Source organism: Oncorhynchus gorbuscha, linkage group LG03 (genome assembly GCF_021184085.1).
Source record: "Oncorhynchus gorbuscha isolate QuinsamMale2020 ecotype Even-year linkage group LG03, OgorEven_v1.0, whole genome shotgun sequence".
Taxonomy (NCBI): domain Eukaryota; kingdom Metazoa; phylum Chordata; class Actinopteri; order Salmoniformes; family Salmonidae; genus Oncorhynchus; species Oncorhynchus gorbuscha.
Window position 1 is genome coordinate 70,137,831 of NC_060175.1, and position 20,474 is coordinate 70,158,304.

General features: G+C 38.7%; 1 protein-coding gene across 2 annotated transcripts; it reads left to right on the plus strand.

Annotated features, from left to right (window-relative positions):
- Nucleotides 1-5,724: 5,724 nt before the first annotated feature.
- Nucleotides 5,725-17,473, plus strand: LOC124021671 (forkhead box protein P1-like). Of its 2 annotated transcripts, XM_046336784.1 has the most exons (14): nucleotides 5,725-5,772; nucleotides 6,386-6,445; nucleotides 12,320-12,465; nucleotides 13,052-13,129; nucleotides 13,324-13,444; nucleotides 14,474-14,663; nucleotides 14,814-14,918; nucleotides 15,018-15,105; nucleotides 15,249-15,323; nucleotides 15,472-15,622; nucleotides 15,817-15,893; nucleotides 16,189-16,290; nucleotides 16,405-16,526; nucleotides 16,706-17,473. In XM_046336784.1, exons 3-14 carry the CDS (start codon nucleotides 12,328-12,330, stop codon nucleotides 16,761-16,763), a joined length of 1,305 nt encoding a protein of 434 aa, XP_046192740.1. In that variant the 5' UTR covers nucleotides 5,725-5,772; nucleotides 6,386-6,445; nucleotides 12,320-12,327; the 3' UTR covers nucleotides 16,764-17,473. The 2 variants fall into 2 exon arrangements, with proteins under 2 accessions (XP_046192740.1, XP_046192748.1); XM_046336792.1 differs by lacking the exons at nucleotides 5,725-5,772; nucleotides 6,386-6,445 and adding an exon at nucleotides 6,471-6,597.
- Nucleotides 17,474-20,474: the final 3,001 nt, after the last annotated feature.

A 20,474-nucleotide genomic window follows, 5' to 3' on the forward strand; every position in this document is an offset into this window, starting at 1 on the left:
ATATCAAAGTAAATGGTGAATATATTAAATAACAATGGACTTCTAGGAACTGGACTTTCCTGTCATTGTCCTCTTCTTGCCATTGTGTGTATGGCAAGTGAGGCATAATGTGCACCCCCAACCGGGAAGCCTGGTCATAGGTTTGATCTTGGCTGGGAGGCAGAGTGAACTACAGCCTGTCCCTTCCTGTCATGATTCCTAGACAGCTGTTTCTATCTGGCTCAAAGGACCATAAAAAAGAGCTGAATATCATATGGATTAGTCCCAGTCTCTGATGTGTATGGACCTGTGAGTCTGCAATAAACAGTGGTTATTACGCCCCATTGTTTTGTATGTTACGATACTAATATCAAGCTATATAGTAGTAATCATACCAAAACTATGGATGGTATATTCTGTAGGTTTTTACTCTACTTTGTTAATAAAATTTGGTAAATCTGTAATTTGGGTGAACTTTCTCTTTAACAGAGATGGTCCAGCTCTCTCAATAGCCTTGTGCTCACAGGTTTGTGGTGCCATCTGTTGGTATAACTACAACAGTGTTATCTGAATAAAGCCCACATGAAGATAGGTGTGTGAAACTGATGGGTAAATTCTCTAGAATGAGGGCCAGGCATGTTTATATTCAATGACAATATAAAAATGAAAATATAAAAAGATGTTGTGTAATGTTTACCATTGGGTAGTTGACTGATCAAGATTGTTTTACAATAATGGTATTATATGACCTCAAGATTATTATACTGGAACTAAAAAGTCTCAAATCCATCTGCATTGCTCAATGTCAGGTCCGTACAGGCTGAACCACATATGAGTATGACCAAGAAAAGTATAATTATCTAACTTTAACATGAACTAACTGAAATTTGATGAGAGTTATACAACTAGGCTGAGTTCTGAAATAAGTTTTAGGACAAAACGAAACAACATTTGGTCAATCTGCATTCTCAGTCAAAGCCTTGAATTAAAAAAAAAAAATCATTACCAATAGATGTAATTAATTGGTGGTATTTTCATTCATAAAGCATCAATAGATTTTTACAACACATTATTATTTTCTTTATTTTGTGATATCAACAGATATTATATCAGTAATTTTCTATGTATTTTGTTGCTTCAGTTTCAACATGTAACCAGGGACTGCAGATAAACTATTGGTTTTCAACTAATAGATTTGTGATGATGAATTAACATACACTCTCCTCCATATGTATTTGGACTGTGAAGCTAAGGGTTTTAATTTGGCTTTATACTCCGTTTGAGAAAATGTTTCATGAGGCAACAGTACAGATTGTTTTATTTGAGGGTAGTTTAAAATAAATAAATAACAGTTTTACCATTTAGAAAGGACATCACTTTATGTGTCTTGTCTCCCCATGTGAAGAAGAAGTCATAAGTATTTGCAAAAATGTACTTATACTGTATGAAATTAGTTAAAAGTTTAGTATTTGGTCCCATATTCCTTGCACACAATGATTACATCAAGCTTGTGACTCATCAAACTCTTTGGATGCATTTGCAGTTTTTTGTTTGTGTTTTTTGGGGTTATATTTTGCCCAAACATTTGCCCTAACGCACTTGCCTTTCGTGAACTAACACTCACGCTTGACTTTTTTCTACAAGCACTGGCTTTGCTGATACAGTGCCTTCAGAAAGTATTCATACCCAATGACTTATTCCACATTTTCTTGTGTTACAGCCTGAATTCAAATGGAAAATACACTTGAAAATCTTGAAAATCTATGGCAAGACCTGAACATGTTTGTCTAGCAATGATAAACAACCAATTTGACAGAGAAATCTATGTTTTTCTCACCCATCTACACATAATACTCCATAATGACAAAGTGAAAACATGTTTTTAGAAATGTTTGCAAATGTATTAAAAATGAAATACAGAAATATGTCATTTACATGAGTAATGACTTCCCTGAGTCAATACTTTGTAGAAACACTTTTGGCAAGAATTACAGCTGGGAGTCTTTCTGGGTAAGTCTCTAAGAGCTTTCCACACCTGGATTGTGCAACATTTGCCCATTATTCTTTTCAAAATTCTTCAAGCTGTCAAATTAGTTGTTGATCATTGCTAGACAAACATTTTCAGGTCTTGCCATAGATTTTCAAGTAGATTTAAGTCAAAACTGCAACTCGGCCACATTCTTGGTAAGCAACTCCAGCGTAGATTTGGCCTTGTGTTTTAGGTTATTGTCCTCTTGAAAGGGGAATTTATCTCCCAGTGCCTGGTGGAAAGCAGACTGAACCAGGTTTTGCTTGAGGATTTTACCTGTGCTTAGCTCCATTCCATTTCATTTTTATCCTTAAAAACTCCCCAGTCCTTGCTGATGACAAGCATACCCATAACATGATGCAGCCACCATCATGCTTGAAAATATGAAGAGTGGTACTCAGTGATGTGTTGTGTTGGATTCTCCCCAAACATAATGCTTTGTACTCAGGGCATAAAGTTAATTTCATTGCCACATTTCTTGCAGTTTTACTTTAGCGCTTTATTGCAAACAGGATGCATGTTTTGGAATATTATTCTGTACATGCTTCCTTCTTTTCACTCTGTCATTTAGGTTAGTTTTACAATGCTGATCCATCCTCATTATTCTCCTGTCACAGCCATTAAACTCTGTAACTCTTTTAAAGTCAACATTGGCCTCATGGGGAATTCCCTGAGCGGTGTCCTTCCTCTCCGGCAATTGAGTTAGGAAGGAAACCTGTTTCTTTGTAGTGACTGATTGTATTGATGCACCATCCAAAGAGTAATTAATAACTTCACCATGCTCAAAAGGATATTCAATGTCTGCGTTTTACATTTTTACCCATCTACCAATAGGTGCCCTTTATTTGTGAGGCATTGTAAAAAAATCCCTGGTCTTTGTGTTTGAATCTGTGTTGGAAATTCACTGCTCAACTGAGGGACCTTACAGAATATTTGTATGTGTGGGGTACAGAGATGAGGTAGTCATTCAAATAATGTTAAACACTATTATTGCACACAGAGTGAGTCCATGCAACTTATTATGTGAATTTTATGCACATTTTTACTCCTGAATTTATTTAGGCTTGTTATATCAAAGTGGTTGAATAATTATTGACATTTCAGCTTTTCATTTTGAATGAATTTATAATATAATTCCACTTTGACATTATGGGGTATTGTGTGTAGGCCGGTGACAACAAAATCTCAATTTAACCAATTTCAAATTCAGGCTGTAACACATCAAAATATGTAAAATGTCAAGGGCTGTGAATACTTTTTAAAGGCGATGTAACTACTTTATTGACAAAACATGTACTTACTTTATCTTAGCTAGGTGAGACAACTACATCTATCTTAAGATGAATGAGTTGCTCTGAGTAAGTGCGTCTGATATATTACTAAAATGTTTAAACATCTTTTAATGTAAATGCAATAGTGAGTGAATGGTGAATGATGACTGGAGTCATTTTCTTTCTAAGCGAGTAGATAAGATGTTTCTGACCACTTCTAAATGAATCCTGATAATGCCATTTTTAAAAAAAAATCATGAATGAATCTCAAATAATGATGAGTGAGAAAGTTACAGAGGCTACTACAAAATCTCTCACCCATACCAATAATAGAGGAGGTAAGCATTTTTTGGGGGGGGGGGTATGATCTTTGTGCCTCTGTAACCTTCTCACGCATCATTGTTCATTATCCATTCATGATTATCCATAATCATGGTAGCATCCACATAAATGTAGAAGTGTTTAGAAACATCCTTTTTTCTCACAATAAAAGTGACTCCAAAATGGCAAAGTGACTCTACAAACTCAGTTCCTACTGGGCAAAACATCATCCAAAACACAACCAAAACATACTGCAAATACATCCAACAAGTTTGTGGAGTCACAAGTCCGTGTGTTCAAGGAATATCAGACCAAATACTAAACTGACCAAATACTAAATACTAAACTGAGTAGTTTAATACTCTGTAAGTGAATTTGGCCAAAAAATTATGATAAAAAAAAAAACACATCATGACATTAATTGAGAAAAGTTATGAAAAACAACCCCGACAAAGGTTTTTGTGAAAGCCTGTGTACAGTTGTTATCTAATAAGGGGAATGTTTGTTAAGATTAAAAAGGAAATTGAGATGCTCAAGCAGACCGCTTCCTTGCAACGTTCTGTGGTGTATTTTAGATAGATGACCTTTGAGAACCTGAAAAATAACTCTTCAGAACAAAGTGTTTTACACCTGCTTAGAATGTCATACTTTTACCTCGCGCGGGCTTCCCCGTTGCGCAATGGACTCTTTTTTCATTGGTTATGTTAATGTTTCCTCTGTAAAATGCCTCGTTAACCATTTTTGGTGGTGATGCTGGTAGTAATGATAATGATGATTATTATCTTTATTACAAAATAAAATAAGTACAGCGGACACAACAACAGCAAAACAAAATAATTTCTCACAAGAAATACACCTTTTGATGCCGTTATCACAATTGTAATGTTGATAGTTTCATATACTGCTCATGCTATTAACCATTTGAGCATACATGTCATAACGAATGTAATCTTACTTCAGCTCGTCATGATTAGGACACACCTGAGGTCAGCAACCGCCCGCTCTAGCCCCCTATTACCACTCCTCTGCTTCTTCTAGAGATCCTCACACACAAGGAAAGGTTTAATCACAGACAACATTTTTTTTATTTCATGATGAATTACATCCAAAGATGTAAGGATGCAAATGGACAACATATGACTTTTTGAACGTCTTGTCAGCAACTTTCCTTACAGTATGTGTGGTCAGGAGTGACAGAATATGTGGTAAAAGATGGCGCAGTCTGTGTCCTTGCTCTGTTCCTCCGCAGACTGAGGTCGGCGAGAAAGTGCATAATTTCATTGTTTTCCCTCAGATTGTGTGTTGCGTTCACACGAGAAGACAAGTTTCAAGTAAATGTGTCTTGGTACACATGATAAATCGTACTCCTCAGCATAGCCAGTCAAAGACTTAAACGGGGGTAAAAGGAGAGCTAGAAGAGTATTTTAGCCATGGAAAGTTATTTAACAATGTGGTTTGGAGGATGTGTTGGTTAATTGTAGGGTTTAGAGCCTGCCGATATCACTGCGGACTGTTTAGGCCCCTCAGAGTCATGGTGGGGCATTGCCTTTGTAACAGAGGTGATTCAATGAGCCATGCTTGCATGTTGAGTAACTTTGTCGGAAACCTAAAGACTTGCGCTAGCTTCCCAAGCATAGGGTTTAGCTCAGTGAGCCAACACAATTTTGTGGTGCGCAGACGACCAGGGCTGCAACCGAGACGGTCCCATCGGTGCCAGTCATTCAGTTGATGCCTATTAGCTGCTGGGGTCATTGTGGAGAGGGAGACGAGGTCCTGAAGACTTGCGAAAGCTCCCCAAGCTAATGCCTAGGTTTCAGACCACCGGGCTAACACAGACAACCCAGATTAATTTGATTTACACTAATTCAGTACAATACGGTGGATCACATAATCAACAATCACAAAACAAAGCATTTCTGTGCACTGCCATTGTGGCTTGTAGCATTTATTTGTTCTGAAATAGGTTGTGCTTCAGACTATTGAGGGTAGGGTAAGTCATTTACGCTTATTTGTGTGAAACCTGTTGCAGTGATGTAGGACATTTCCATTTCGATGGCAGGCGTAAACTTTTTTCCTACTGTGACTTCCAGGTATAAATACAGACTGGATTCTGGCAAACACACATTTCACACATCTGTTCCCTCTCTCACACGTTGCTTGTGACATTTTCAGGTGAGTGTTGAATGAAGGGGATGGTGATTCTGCATTATTCATGCTCTCTGTAATCCGAGTGATTTCTCTTTATTTGAGCATGTTATTGTGATTGCGCAACGTTATTTGAACAATTCTACTCATCATGGCTGTCCATTGTGTTGACACACAGTGAAATTATACAAGGCCGCATGATTGTGTTTAGTCTGTATCAAGATTTTTTTTTAATGTAGCTATTGTGAAAGTTACCTGAATACGATGGGTTGGCAAAGCAAAAATAAGATGCTATTGGAGGAGATTAATGTTAACATTTATTTGTACCTTAGACAAAACATGCTTATAGGTTTTGGTCTTACTTGCCTAACAAATGAATAATTAATGCTGAAATCAAATATAATTGTTTTTTAGCATCAAATAAATATACTTTTCATAAACATTTTTATATTTATAAACATATTTTAATAAACATTTCTTTTTCAACATTTCTTTGCTCTTACCATAACCTGTTTCCCTGTTGCAGTGAATATTGCTGGTAGTCTGTGTTCTTTTAAACATAATAAACTTCAAACATCACTTGTGGAATACTACCCCCTCTCTCTGACATTTGTGAGCTTTTTTTTTCTTCATTTTCTAGCATCTCATCCTCTTAAGAACAGGAAGACAGAAAGCGAGCAGGAGATACGGAAGGTGTAAGGTGAGAAAAACTGTCTGTTTTAACGTGTGACCTTTACATTTTAGGAATGCACTTCTTTGCTTTCCGCTAGAGTTGGCAACCATTCTGTGTATCGGAAGGGAGATCATTCAGTGGACAAGTGTCTCCCAAATTGGGGTGCGTGTCCCCAAGAGGTACGTACAGTACGCAAAACTCAAGACCATGGTGTAATCTGGTTTGGTGTCATCTGTAATGGTGGATTGTTTGTAGCTGTGGTGTATGAGCTATTTTATAGTGTAGTCTAATGTTCATGTACCTTACTTCTAAAAGCGTACAAAGTATCCATGCTGTATATCAGTTGGGTAACACAGATTGTAGGCATATAGCAAAAGGGTGAAAGGGGAATGATAGGTCTTAATATTAAGCAAACACAACTAAGAAAATAACTTTGTTTGTAATGACTGCTTTAGTGAGGAACCTGTTAAAAGGTGTTAACAGGTGTAAAAGTAAGTATTTAAAGCATCACTAATCATATAAGCGAAAACAAATCCAATCTTTCTTCCACACATTTTTTAAGCATTATGTTCAAGATAACTTTTAACTTCTCATTGACTGGATTATTCAATGACAACCCAGTCGACACAATTCTAACACTGGGCACATTCATTCACAAAATTGAAACGACTTTGGTATGATATCTATCACGGTTAGGGTAGATTCATTTGAACTCACGATATTCAAGGAAATAATTGGTGAAAAAAAATGTAATAATTGAAACTCTGAAATATCTATGCGTTACTAAAAGAAAATGTACAATCTCATTGTGAATGTAATTCTTAAAATGATTTGGGTTTAGACCCCAGACCTGATATTCATAACATGATGGACTTTTGGTGGGTTGAAGTCTCATGGTGCCAAAAGGTCATTTGTGACGAATCTGTGGGCTTGTCCAGAATTAGTCTTTTATCATTAAAGGCTACTGGGATTTTTTACAATTTATGTCAAGAATGTGTACCAGTATCATCACATGTTGCTGTGTCATCAAAATGATCATACATTCAGATTTTTCTGACGGTAGTCAATATCTGTACTTTGTTACCACAAAAAAAGCAAATGATGGAATATGGTAATATTTTCGGTACCACAATGTCAAAGACGATGAATCACTTTACAGGAATTACACTGTTATACTTTGGTCTTTCAATTGTGTTACTTTTGATCTGTGAGAAAACCAGAAAGCATTTTCTCTCTATGAATATTTTCTTTGTCAATTTAAAAATGTAAGTATTGAGGCTTACACTACAATCACAACATGCATTTCATCTGCAAATCACCAAAATATTCCAGGTAGATTAGGTTTTTATTCAGTTAACCTAATTTAAAGATCAGATTAGGATGAACAGATTAATACAAGCATATTTTTTTGTATTGTAGTTTATAGAATAATACATGTAGGTCAAATTCTGGCAAAAGCCAATAGTGATACATAGTTATAAATGGAAGCCCTAAGTCAGTGTGACATTATTGTAGGGTGTTGTTGTAGCTGCATTTATGCTGCACATTAATGTGACATTAGTAATCATGAGTAGTAGTTCTATCTCAATTGCTTTTTATTTGTATTTAATTGTATTTGTACTATTAGGGATCTATTCTACTATTAGGGATCCCGATTCGCTGTTGCCAAGGCAGCAGCTACTCTTCCTGGGTTCCAAACACATAATGGCACTTACATTACACTAAAAACAAAAAATAAAACAGTACATCATATAAAAGTATTACACCACTACATATCTACAATACAAAATGTATAATACCACCATACAACAATATTACAATGTACGTGTGTGAAGAGTGAGTGCGCTAGCGTGTGTGCGTATGCGTGTGTGTGTCTCTTTACAGTCCACCTTGTTCCATAAAGTGGTTTTATTCAGGGTTTTTTAAATCAGATTTTACTGCTTGCATGAGTTACTTGATGTGGAATAGAGTTCCATGTAATCATGGCTTTGTGTAGTACTGTGCGTTTCCCAAAGTCTGTTCTGGACTTGGGAACTGTGAAAAGACCCCTTGTGACATGTTGTGTGGGGTATGCGTGGGTTTCTGAGCTGTGTGCTAGTTTGAACAGACATCTCTGTGCTTTCAACATGTCAATACCTCTTACAAAGACAAGTAGTGATGCAGTCAGTCTCTCCTCTACTTTGAGACAACAGAGATTGACATGCATGCCATTGGTGTTACTTCTCCATGTACACTTAAGGGCCAACTGTGCTGCTCTGTTCTAGGTCAACTGTAATTTGCCGATGTCCCTCTTTGTGGCACTTGACTATATGACTGGGCAGTAGTCCAGGTGCGATTAAACTAGGGCCTGTAGGACTTGTTTTGTTGATAGGAATGTCAAGAAAGCAGAGCAGCACTTTATTACGGGCAGACAACCTCTCCCCATCTTAGCTACTGTTACATCAATGTGTTTTAACCATGACAGTTAACAATCCAAGGTTACACCAAGCAGTTTAGTCTCCTAAACTTGCTAAATTTTCACATTATTCATTAGAATATTTAGTTAAGTTTCATGGTTTTGTGAATGTTGGCCCAAATACAATGCTTATATTTTTTAAATATTTAGTTCTAGCTTTTTACTTGTCAGTGCTGGGATCTTTGGGACATTCCTAACCCTAACCTTAACCACTATCCTTACCCTAATCCTAATCCTAACTTTAACTCTAACCTTAACCCTTACCATAACCATTTAAAATGTAATTTATAATGGGATAGGGACATCTCAAGGATTGCAGATAGCACAGGCAATTCTAAAACTGACTGCAGCTTTTTGTTAAGTGATTGTACTTGCTGTGGTAGCTGACGTTTATAATGCTTTACTCAGTGCCAGTGGCAGATCATTGGTAAAGATTGAAAAACATAAGGAGCCTAGACAACTGACCTGGGGAATACCCAACTCCACCTGGATCATGTTGGAGAGGCTTCCATTAAAGAACACAAAACAGCAACCACAAGCTTCTTATTATCAATTTATTTCAGCCAATCATCAGTGATTTGTGTAAGTGCCGTCCATATATGTTGAGTGCCCTTCCCTATAAGTATGCTGAAAGTCAATTGTTGATTTGTTTACTCTGTAATAGCATTGCATCTGGTCAACCTAATTTTTTCCAAAAGTTAACTAAGGATTGGTAGCAGGCTGATTGGTCAGCTGTTTGAGCCAGTAAAGGGTGCTTTGCTATTCTTGGGTAGCGGAATGACTTTTGCTTCCCTCCAGGCCTGAGGGCACACGCTTTCCTGTCGGCCTAAATTGAACAAATGGCAAATAGGAGTGTCAATATAGTCCGCTATCATCCTCAGTAATTTTCCATCCAAGTTGTCAGACCCAACATTTCTGCAACTACCGCCTGCTTACAAGCAACGTTTGAAATACGTTCTACCTTCTTGTGGCTTTGAGTCAGTGACTCTTATCACACAATGAAATGTTACATTTGAGAAGTTAAACAATTCTTTTTTCACCTCTTCCACACTCACTTTACGGAATTCAAAATTACAATGCGTGTATTTCATAATTTGGTAATTTATATATAATAATAATAATAATATATGCCATTTAGCAGACGCTTTTATCCAAAGCGACTTACAGTCATGTGTGCATACATTCTACGTATGGGTGGTCCCGGGGATCGAACCCACTACCCTGGCGTTACAAGCGCCATGCTCTACCAACTAATGGATGTGTAGGTTCAGTGTTTGTTTTTGGCATGTCATGCCTAAATTGGCTAATCTTGCCAGTAAAAAAACGCTGAAAGTAGTTGGCAATATCAGTGGGTTTTGTGATGAATGAGCCAACTGATTCAATGAATGATGGAGCTGAGTTCACCCTTTGGAAATACAGAAGTTGGACATAAATGTTCAAGAAACATCCTAACTTTGTAATATAAACTGCAATATGTTTATTTTATTTTATTGTCTGTAGGACTGGTATTATATGACCATCAAATGTAAAGTTAGTCTTCATGCTTATTTTGCCATTTAGATTAATTCAATAATTTTGGACATAAATGTTAATGTAGCTGTCTCTAAGTCACCACTACAGTATAGTATTTACTCTAATATATTTTTATAAACGTTTTTCTTCTCGTTCAAAAAGAAAAGTTGAATTAGAAGAAAACATATTATAAATTTAAAATAATATAATATTGGGGGGGGGAAAATCATATTCTGTTTAATACTGTCCTTTGTAGATCAAAGATCAAAAAGAATGATTACTCTGCTTATAAATTCTTTCCTGTCCTACTGTAGTGTTATAGGTCAAAGAAAGCGAATCTACAAATCAATATCACCCACAGGTTCCTTCCAAAGTGCCAAGATCAGACAGATATTTTAGATATGGAAGCATAGTGAGTAATAAGAAAACTCACTGAGAAAAATGTTTCAATATGATGCAGAAGGAATAACTTTTCATATGTAGTTGATTGTAAATAAAGCATTTTGATAATCAAACCCAGTCCTAGACTATAGTAAAAGCTGAACGTAATTGTCCTCAGTTGAGAGAAGTGTTGTAAGAAGTGTTAATATATCACAATATTCTACTTGTAATGTCATTGTAGCACATCCATTCATCAAATCACACCCTACAAACCTGTGCGACATAAACGTGTACTGTAGCTCTCAATTCCAAATCCAAAAGATGTGCTTATTCATTTAATGCCTGTTTTATGTGACATGATTCAATTGTCACTTTGCATTACAACAAATACTTTGCTTTGATCTGAGCTTTCTGTAAAGAAGAAATGTTTGGTTTTGCTAGTGAAGTGGAGATAAAAGTGAGAAGCCACAAAGAGCTTCAGTACTTTCTCTTTCTACTGAATTCCTGTTTCCTCTTCCTGGGTGAGAGCGTGCATTTGCAAATGTACACAGTGGTCACCCATAGACTTTTAAACATTTGAGGTATAGAGTTCTATAAGGTTGCCTTTAGAAGCTCTTGGGTTGCACTTTATTTTACAGTACAGAAATTACCATATATTTACATATTTACCTAAAGATGACATGATATAATTACATGTTTTTTTGGGGGGGAGTTCTAACAGATTTTGGTACCAAGTACTTCTTTCAAGTATACTAAGCACAATAACGTAGCCATTGATACCACATTATTTCCTTCTAAATACAAGGTGAAGGCCACTGAAACAGTATCAGTACCAGGGGTACGAGGCGAGAAAAGAATTGGAGCACCCTCTCCCCTTCCCTCTTTCCTGTGCTATATTTTTGAGATACCTGCTGTTATCAGCTTCATTTCTGTACCCTCCACTGTCTGTGTAGTCAAAGGTTGCACCTGTGCACAACCACAAAATCTCTCAGCCCAAACTGTGTTTGAACTCCTCTCCCTTTCATTATGTCTGATAAAGGAACAAAGATAATATGCCTCCAAACCTGTAGCTGTCTAACATTTACCAAAGAGCAAATTTATATCCCCCATCACTCTCTCTTTTTCTCTCTCTCTCTCTCTCTCTCTCTCTCTCTCTCTCTCTCTCTCTCTCTCTCTCTCTCTCTCTCTCTCTCTCTCTCTCTCTCTCTCTCTCTCTCTCTCTCTCTCTCTCTCTCTCTCTCTCCCCCCCTCTCCCCCCCCTCTCTCTCTCTCTCTCTCTCTTATTATATTTTATTGTAGCAATATGTTGTTTTAATGTCATACATTGAACAATATGCTGGACTGAATAAAACATAACCTTACAAATAGGAATATACCTACACAATCGGTGCCCTGTGTGGAGATGATCTGTTGCGATGTGTGTTTATTTACGATTGTTTATGTTGTCTACACATTTGCAGCGTGAGAGTCAACCTTTATCCACCACCACCCCTACATTCCTAGGGGTAACATGCACTTAGCACTAACCCTCCATTTCTGCTCTTCTGCACCAGGCCCAGGGATGCCACAGACTGAGAGTGAGAGGTTGAAGAGTGGGCGACATCAGCAGCAGCGAGAGCAGCGAGAGGAGCCAGACGCACGTACCCAGCCCAAAGATTCTGCCTCACCTCAGCTCTGTGCTCGTACCTCTGTTACGCAGGTACTGGTTGAACTGTTACTGTGGTTTCAAGCTAAATTTGAGCCAGATTTACAAAGAAAAATCATAATACATAATGAATACTAAAATAAACATGAATTGAAAGTTAAGAGCTCAAGCTAAAGTGTACATCAATTGGTTTCATACCGTTTGTTTTTATTTATGTTTTGGTCTACAATTTCTTTGTATAATAATACTAATTTAAGACTATTAAAGCTAGAATCCATAAAAAATAACAAAGCCACACCCAGCCTCTGTTTCGATAAAAAGCTGAGGGATGGGCCTAAAGACATGGAACTACTCTCAATTTCATAGACTACGCTATGGATGCAAGGACTGGCCATCCATGATATCAAAATGACAGTTTTAACCATGTTTTGAGACTATACAGTGGTTGTTTACATTTACTTTGTTGAACTCAGCTTATCAGGCATTAATACGTTTTCTTCAAGGGTAATTGTTAAGTCCAAACATTAATGTTGCAACTAAGGATTCTAGCTTGGAGGAAATATTTATACTTTCATTACATGGAATATCTGTTGTCCTTATAGTGAGAGGAATGATGTAAATACATGTCCATTATTCATAGATGGGCTTCCCACTGATGATTAGACCTGGAGTTTCACTTATGGCCTCGTCTCAGCTCCAAAGCATATTGTTACGGCAGGTATGATATTCCTTCTTATACCTCCTATTATAAAGCATTTCGATGCCCTATTCTGGCCTGAGATACATGTAAACCCATACATTATTGTTTCAGTTTCACTGACATTAGCTCAAGAAAGTTGATTGTATTTGCTCGGAGAACTCCCTGCTGGTGGAAAGGGATACTGTAAGTGCCTTGTTGCGTGTCCTCCCCAGTGTTCCAGTGAGGAGGAGGGGAGACCGCTCCTACAACGGGTGTCTCTGTGCCCCCAGTTGAGCCAGCACAGACCCTCTGTTCTACGCCAGGGTGTCCAGGCTGCCCACGTGCGACCGCAGGGTACGCTTTGCGCTGACTGACTCTCTGCAGCCCCCTTGCGTACACATGTTTTTTTTATATTTATTTATTTATTTCACCTTTATTTCAACCAGGTAGGCCAGTTGAGAACAAGTTCTCATTTACACCTGCGACCTGGCCGAGATAAAGCAAAGCAGTGCGACACAAACAACAACACAGAGTTACACATGGGATAAACAAACGTACAGTCAATATGTAGTATGTCTTAGGAGAAGATATAAAGCCAGCTTGTAGTCCTAAAAAAGCAGAAAGGAGTTACCTCTGGTTCGTTCAGCCATTCCTTTGGGGGAAATGAATGGGGAAAGAATAGGGCTTTGGAACAAACGTAGAAAATAAGGTCTGAGGTTGACACAGGCTTAGGAGATCTTATACGTTTGGTTATATGCGATAATATCAGTCAGTTGACGTGACATTTATGAATTATGAAACCTTCATGTGCTTTTTTTCATTTACATACAGTCAATGCTTCAAAATGCACAACAAGTGACGTTAGATGATGAAGATTATCTCATAGAACAAAACGTATAAGATCTCCTAAGCCTGTGTTTACCACAGACATATAAAACTCCATTCATTTCTCCGTAGGCTTTGTTCCACGGACCATGGCGGTGTCAGTGCTTACTAAAAGACGCCATTATTATTGCTCTCTATAAAACAGCTCTTTATGGAGAAAGACCTACAGTAGAAACACTGTCCATGACCCTCAAGTGTATAATGGATGTATAGAATCTATAACTAACCCCATAGTTCTGTCTGCTTGGACAGCATTCACAACTGGACCATTAAATCATTGTCAAAACATTTTCATTTTTCCCTCACCCTATAATGTGTGTGTACAGTCACACTTTTGAATGGAAACACCAGTGGCTTTAAAAGCATGGAGTCATTCCATATGTTGCATATGATTCTATACAGCCATTATACTGTACATTATACAAAGGAGGCTCATGGAAAGTGTATCGAGGTCTTTCTCCATAAAGATCCATTTTTCTCTACCTTCTGCTTCTCCAGCACCATGCACTCTAACAGAGGCCAGTTCAGCTCAGCCCATCTCACTGTGCAAGGTGGAGGTGGACACAGGGAGCCGTGGACAGTCCTCTCCCCCACACTCTGAGCACTCTCCTGGGCCAACTCGTCACCCCTCTCCCCCGAGGACAGCCAGGCCTAATAAGCAGAGCTCCATCATCACCAGGCAACATGAGTGAGTTCCGCGTGTGTGTGTGTGCGTCTGTGTGCATGCACGTGCATCTGAGCTTGTGACATGAACAGAAACTGCATAAACAAATGCCAGGTTGGTTTGATTGATTGCGTTCAGTCCTAAGTTTGTAATATTCCTCCCCTCATTCTGCAGGGCAGGTCACCCAACCCTAGAGGGGTCCAGTGCTCTGTTTCTCAACGGACTCTGCTGCTGGCCTGGCTGCGATGCAGTATTTGAAGAATTCCCCAGTTTTTTGAAGTAAGTAATGAGCACCAGTATATTTCATTAGTCATTGTGATACAGTTGTGGCGCTGTTGTTTATAGTCATGACAGTGATGCTCTTTATGGTGTTTCCAGACACCTCCACTCTGACCATGGACATGGAGACAGAAGCATTGCACAGTGGAAGGTGCAACAAGACATGGTGCAATACATGGAGACCCAGGTTTGTTCCTGTAGGTCTACATATTATATCGTTTTACAGAAAAACTCCAACTAGTGAACACGGAGAACCCGGGAAAGGTTGTAAAAGCTCCAAGTCCAGCTAAGTGAAAATGTGGCCCTCAATGAATCTCCTCTCTGTTTTAGCTGACTGTGGAAAAACAGAAACTCTTCGCAATGCAACTACATCTGCACCTATCTGGACACAAATCAACTGTCTTGGTAACTTCTCTTTTGAATAATTCCCTCGAGTGACTATAGTAACCGGCCATTGTCCATTATCCTGCACTTTTTAAGACAATTTCTACGTACCTCAACTTGTCCTTGTTGAATGTCTGTGTTGTTGGGTCATGGTCTCTCTCCCTGTCAGAAGTCAGCTTCAGACTGGCCCTACAGGCACAGCCTGTCACTAGGCCTGCCCCAGAACCGAGGTGGAGTGTCACGCTGCACCACTAAAGAGCCAGAGGAGCTGGTGCAGCACGAGTATTGGCCGTCTGCTGCTCCCCACCACCTACGGCCAGGTAACACTGCCCCGCCCCTCCCGCTCTTCTTAAGCCTGAGGGAGTTCCACTCCATTTTGATTCTGAATGCCACTCTGAGTGCATTCCTACAAGTGTTTTGCTTGTCTGTTTTGGTGATGTTGTCTTTCGTGTTGCTGTGAAATCTGATCCAAACTCAAGACCTGGTATGTTTGCTTTCGTTGGCCGTCCTACAGATCTTATCCCGAGTGTTGAGTGTTACAAATACAACAACATTAGGCCACTGTACACCTACGCCTGCATGATAAGATGGGTGAGTTGTCTGATTTAAACAGTAAGAGTCTCTCTGAACACTTGTGTAAAAGGAGCACTTGAGAAAAGGAAAAGGTAGACTGTCGAGAGTCTGGCTGAGTGGCTGAGGAGCATACAGTTTGCTCGGTAGTTCATGCATCCTTGTTGGACTGCAAGACAGCGACAAGTGTGACATTAATATAACATCTGTTGTTTTGGACTACATGTGTAGCAAGACCTCAATCTATGTCTAGACCCCATGTGAGTTGTTTCAATTGCACAAGCATATTGTGAATGTCCACCATGTCTGTCTGCAGTCTATACTGGAGTCTCCAGACAAGCAGCGCTCCCTGAATGACATCTACAACTGGTTCACCACCATGTTCTTCTACTTCCGACACAACACGGCCACATGGAAGGTTAGGCTTCTCCTTGGATCATTATGCTCGCTTTCATATGAGTCCTATATTTGAGCCTTGAGCGATATTAGCTCCTGAACTCCTTACACAAGCTGTATTCATTTGCCGCCACAGAACGCTGTCCGTCACAATCTTAGCCTCCACAAGTGTTTTGTGCGAGTGGAGGGAGGCAAGGGGGCCGTCTGGACAGTGGATGAAATGGAATATCAAAGGAGAAAGGGACAAAAATACCACAGGTAGACAGACCTAAGGTCTGGATGTGCTCTTTTGATTCATTCTTAGTTTTGCAGCTTCATTCCAACTCAACAAGTGAGGGTGCTATTGTTAACCCTGTTAATAAAACACAGCTTAACCCACCCATTAACACAGACATGTTTTTAAAATGATATTGTAATAATATGAACCATCTTTTTAGGGATCATCATGTGAAATGGCTGGCACCCTACTCCTTATTTCGTCCAGAGGAACCTTGAACATGACCACCCCTTCAGTGAATGAAAAACTACTGGGAAAGGAAGTCACTAGGACCTATTACTGAATCAGGTATTTTTTTAACAAGGCTGGAGAAAAAGCCCTCCAGGAGGGTTGACCTGTCCTGGTCTACAGTATCTACAGAACCTATCGTCACCTTCTTTGTTCAGCAGCAGATGGTGCTACAACATAGCACAGCCTCTAGACTCTTTTATCATGAAGATGTGTGCACGGCTGGAATGGCTATACGTTTTGCAGCATTTGAAAGAAAAATATATACTTAGCAATTATTTGTCAATCAAACTTAGTGAAAGGGTAAACAATTGTTTTGTTGTGTTGGCTACATACAGTATACTCTATCCCACTGGGCTCATCATTGTAAACTGTTGTTTTGAGGGTGGAATTTCAACCATAGGATAAGTTCAACATTTTAATTAATTTTCAACATAGACAAACATTGTATGAAATATAATTAATTTGTACCTTTGAAATAATGTCAGTTCATCACTCAATAAGTTAGCCAACAAACTTCTGGCTGATTTATTGAGTGGGTGAATAAAGGTTGAAATCGCATTGATCAACGTTTCTACCAAATATTACCCAAATGTCCACATTGAAATTAAATTGTGTGCCCAGTGGGATGTTACAGCAAGCATGTACAATTTTACATTGTGTTAAAAAAAAAATCCAAAATACTCTGCAATTAAATGTATCTTTGATTATATCTTGTGGATGTGATCTGTCTAATGAATCTATCCTTTACAGGAAACAGTATGACTCTGATATCTCATCAAAACAATGGATCTAACATTCCATTGACATCAAGCTAAATATGGTCTATACAGTAGCATTTGGTTTGTAAACATCTATATTGTGTTTTTCTTGTTCCACTGCTATTTATCCATTTTGCCGCAGACCCAGCAGTTGTCGTTCTGTGTGAACCAGGCTTTCCCTAGCAAGGGTTATCCAGTTATTTATATCCAAAGTTACTTTTCTAAAGGACAACATGCCTTTATCTGGTGTGCATGGGTAAGCATGAGACTGTTTGATATGAGCAAACCTCAGTCTGGACCAGATCCATGGAAGTTCATGAATGTGTATGTGCTTTCCAAATTCAAAAGTATACTAAAACCATTTAACTGTAATTCCATATGAGGGGGGTGTTTTTGCACATTCCTTTTCTCCCAGAGAGAAAATGCCCCCCCCCCCCCCCCAATATGCAAATTAGCCCCATATTTTGTTTTAAGTCTGTAAAGTGTCTGCCTCGTCTCTCTCACTCACAATCTCACATCCACAAACCTGCTAGCTCTCAGAAAAGGACCTCAGGAAAGGTATTTTTGACAGGACAAGACAGAGAGAGTGCAGTAAATACGACACATTTCCACTTTTCAGACCTTGATTACACATCTCAGGGCATGGTCATAAATAATAACTAGCAATTGCCTGTTCAAGGCAACCACTAACATATAAAAGTGTTCACCTGTAAATCAAGAACAAACTGATTTCATATCACAATTCACATTTTTACCCATAACAGATACATAGATACATCAGATTCACATTCTGACCTGTACATCCAAAAGGACCATAATAAAATACTGATTTTGCAAGCGAGCACTTAATCGGTGGGTATGTTTGTGTATAAATGGAGAAGTGCACCCTTTGGATGTACCAATTTGGTTCTGTTATCATTCTGTCACAGCTCAGAAATACTGTATGACCTGGTGGCTGAAGTCTTGACAGAGTTGTAGTCCTTTTCCAGCTCTCAGTGTTTTGCTGTTGGGAATTATGGTTTCAAAGGTCCCAGACGAGTAGCCCTCCAAGCCCAGCCTACACACTTGAACCTAATCTATAAAAAATGTTATCCTGTATATATACAGTATATATATATATATATATATATATATATATATATATATATATATATATATATATATATATATATATACTATATATATATATATATATATATACTGTATATACTGTATATATACAGGATAACATTTATATATATATATATATAACAGGATTCATGCCTGATATGAATTCCTATAATGATTGCAAAATATGAATTCAAAGGATTTAGTTCAGAGAAATGGCATTGTCTGTGTCATCCCATAAGTGATTCCTCTGTGATGGTGCCACTTGATCTTTGAGAGAGAAGACGCTGTATCTAAACAGAGAACATAAACAGAAAGCTGGTTTCCATTTCAGTGGAAGGGGTTGTCCCACCGGAGGCCATGACAAGCTTCTGATGCCGTCTGACAGCCCAGAACTTTCCACCACTTTGATGGCATGACATTTGAATGGAGCAACCTGGGGGGAGACAGATGATAACTTGCATGAGTTCACCCATTTCTCTGTCTCCTGCTGGCAGGCGACATAAAGTATAATTGCTCAGAGCATGATTAAAGTCTTTCAGCAAGGTGTAAACATGTTTAACCCCTTGAACATCCTTAGCAGTCAAAAGAGAGACACAACACCCTTGTGACTTTGAAACATATCTCATAGCCTCAGATAAAATAATAAAAGAAAAATGAATTGTGATGTGCTTGACAACAGTTGACACAGAGGGACAGTTTATACTACATTTAAGGTTTATCCCTTGTGTGGATTTACATGCCCACCGGTTCTTGGCTATTGCAATGGAATTGTCCCACTTTGGCACTAAACATGCTTTTGTAAACAACAATACTATTGTCTGTGATTTCACACAGCAGAGCTACACATAGCTATGCATCTACACTCATTGACTCAAATACACACGCACACACAACCACAAAGACAGACAACCCCCTTCCTTACCAGCACATCGGCATATTAACACACACATGCACGCACGCACGCACGCACGCACGCACGCACGTTCGCACACACACACACACACACACACACACACACACACACACACACACACACACACACACACACACACACACACACACACACACACACACACACACACACACACACACACACACACACACACACACACACACACACACACACACACATTCTAGTAGAGAGCAGAATGATGCGTAGCCCCATCTCCTTGGATATGACAGAGTTATGCAAACCAGATGAATGGCTTGATCCAACACTCCATGCCCCATTGCCTAAATGCTATCCACCCCAATATGCCCCCTCCACGCACGCACACACCACCACCAACACTACCATTCCGCTAGAGTGAGAGGTTGTTAACGTTCAAAGAAACCACTGTTGTGGTAACTTGAACAACTAGATGTTAACGGCCTTCATCCATGTCTAAATGTTATGGATGTTTTCTCCCTCAAAAATGTACTTTGGAATTATTGTATATCCTTGCACAAGAAGATTTTTCCCAATATGTTTTTTTAAAGCCTGTTGACAATGATTTGTTTTAGCTGTTTTCCAAACATTCCCATCCCTGATAACCTACTGAATGTCAATAAAACTATAACTATGTGCTATAAACCATTACGGTAATTCAGATAAATTTGAGCTAATCTATCTCATTACTTTTGAAGAGCTATCTTCAATGAATTATCTGTGCCAAATGAAAAGAGCATACATCATTGATGAGTTAAAGCATCACCAGAAACATATTTGTCTGCAGTTTCCTGCACTTACAGTACACTAAGGAGTGATAGATGTATACTTTCACAGATGTCGCAGACTCCCAAATCCCATCTCTGCAGCCTGAGTACTATCATTAGTATGCTTTGGAGGAA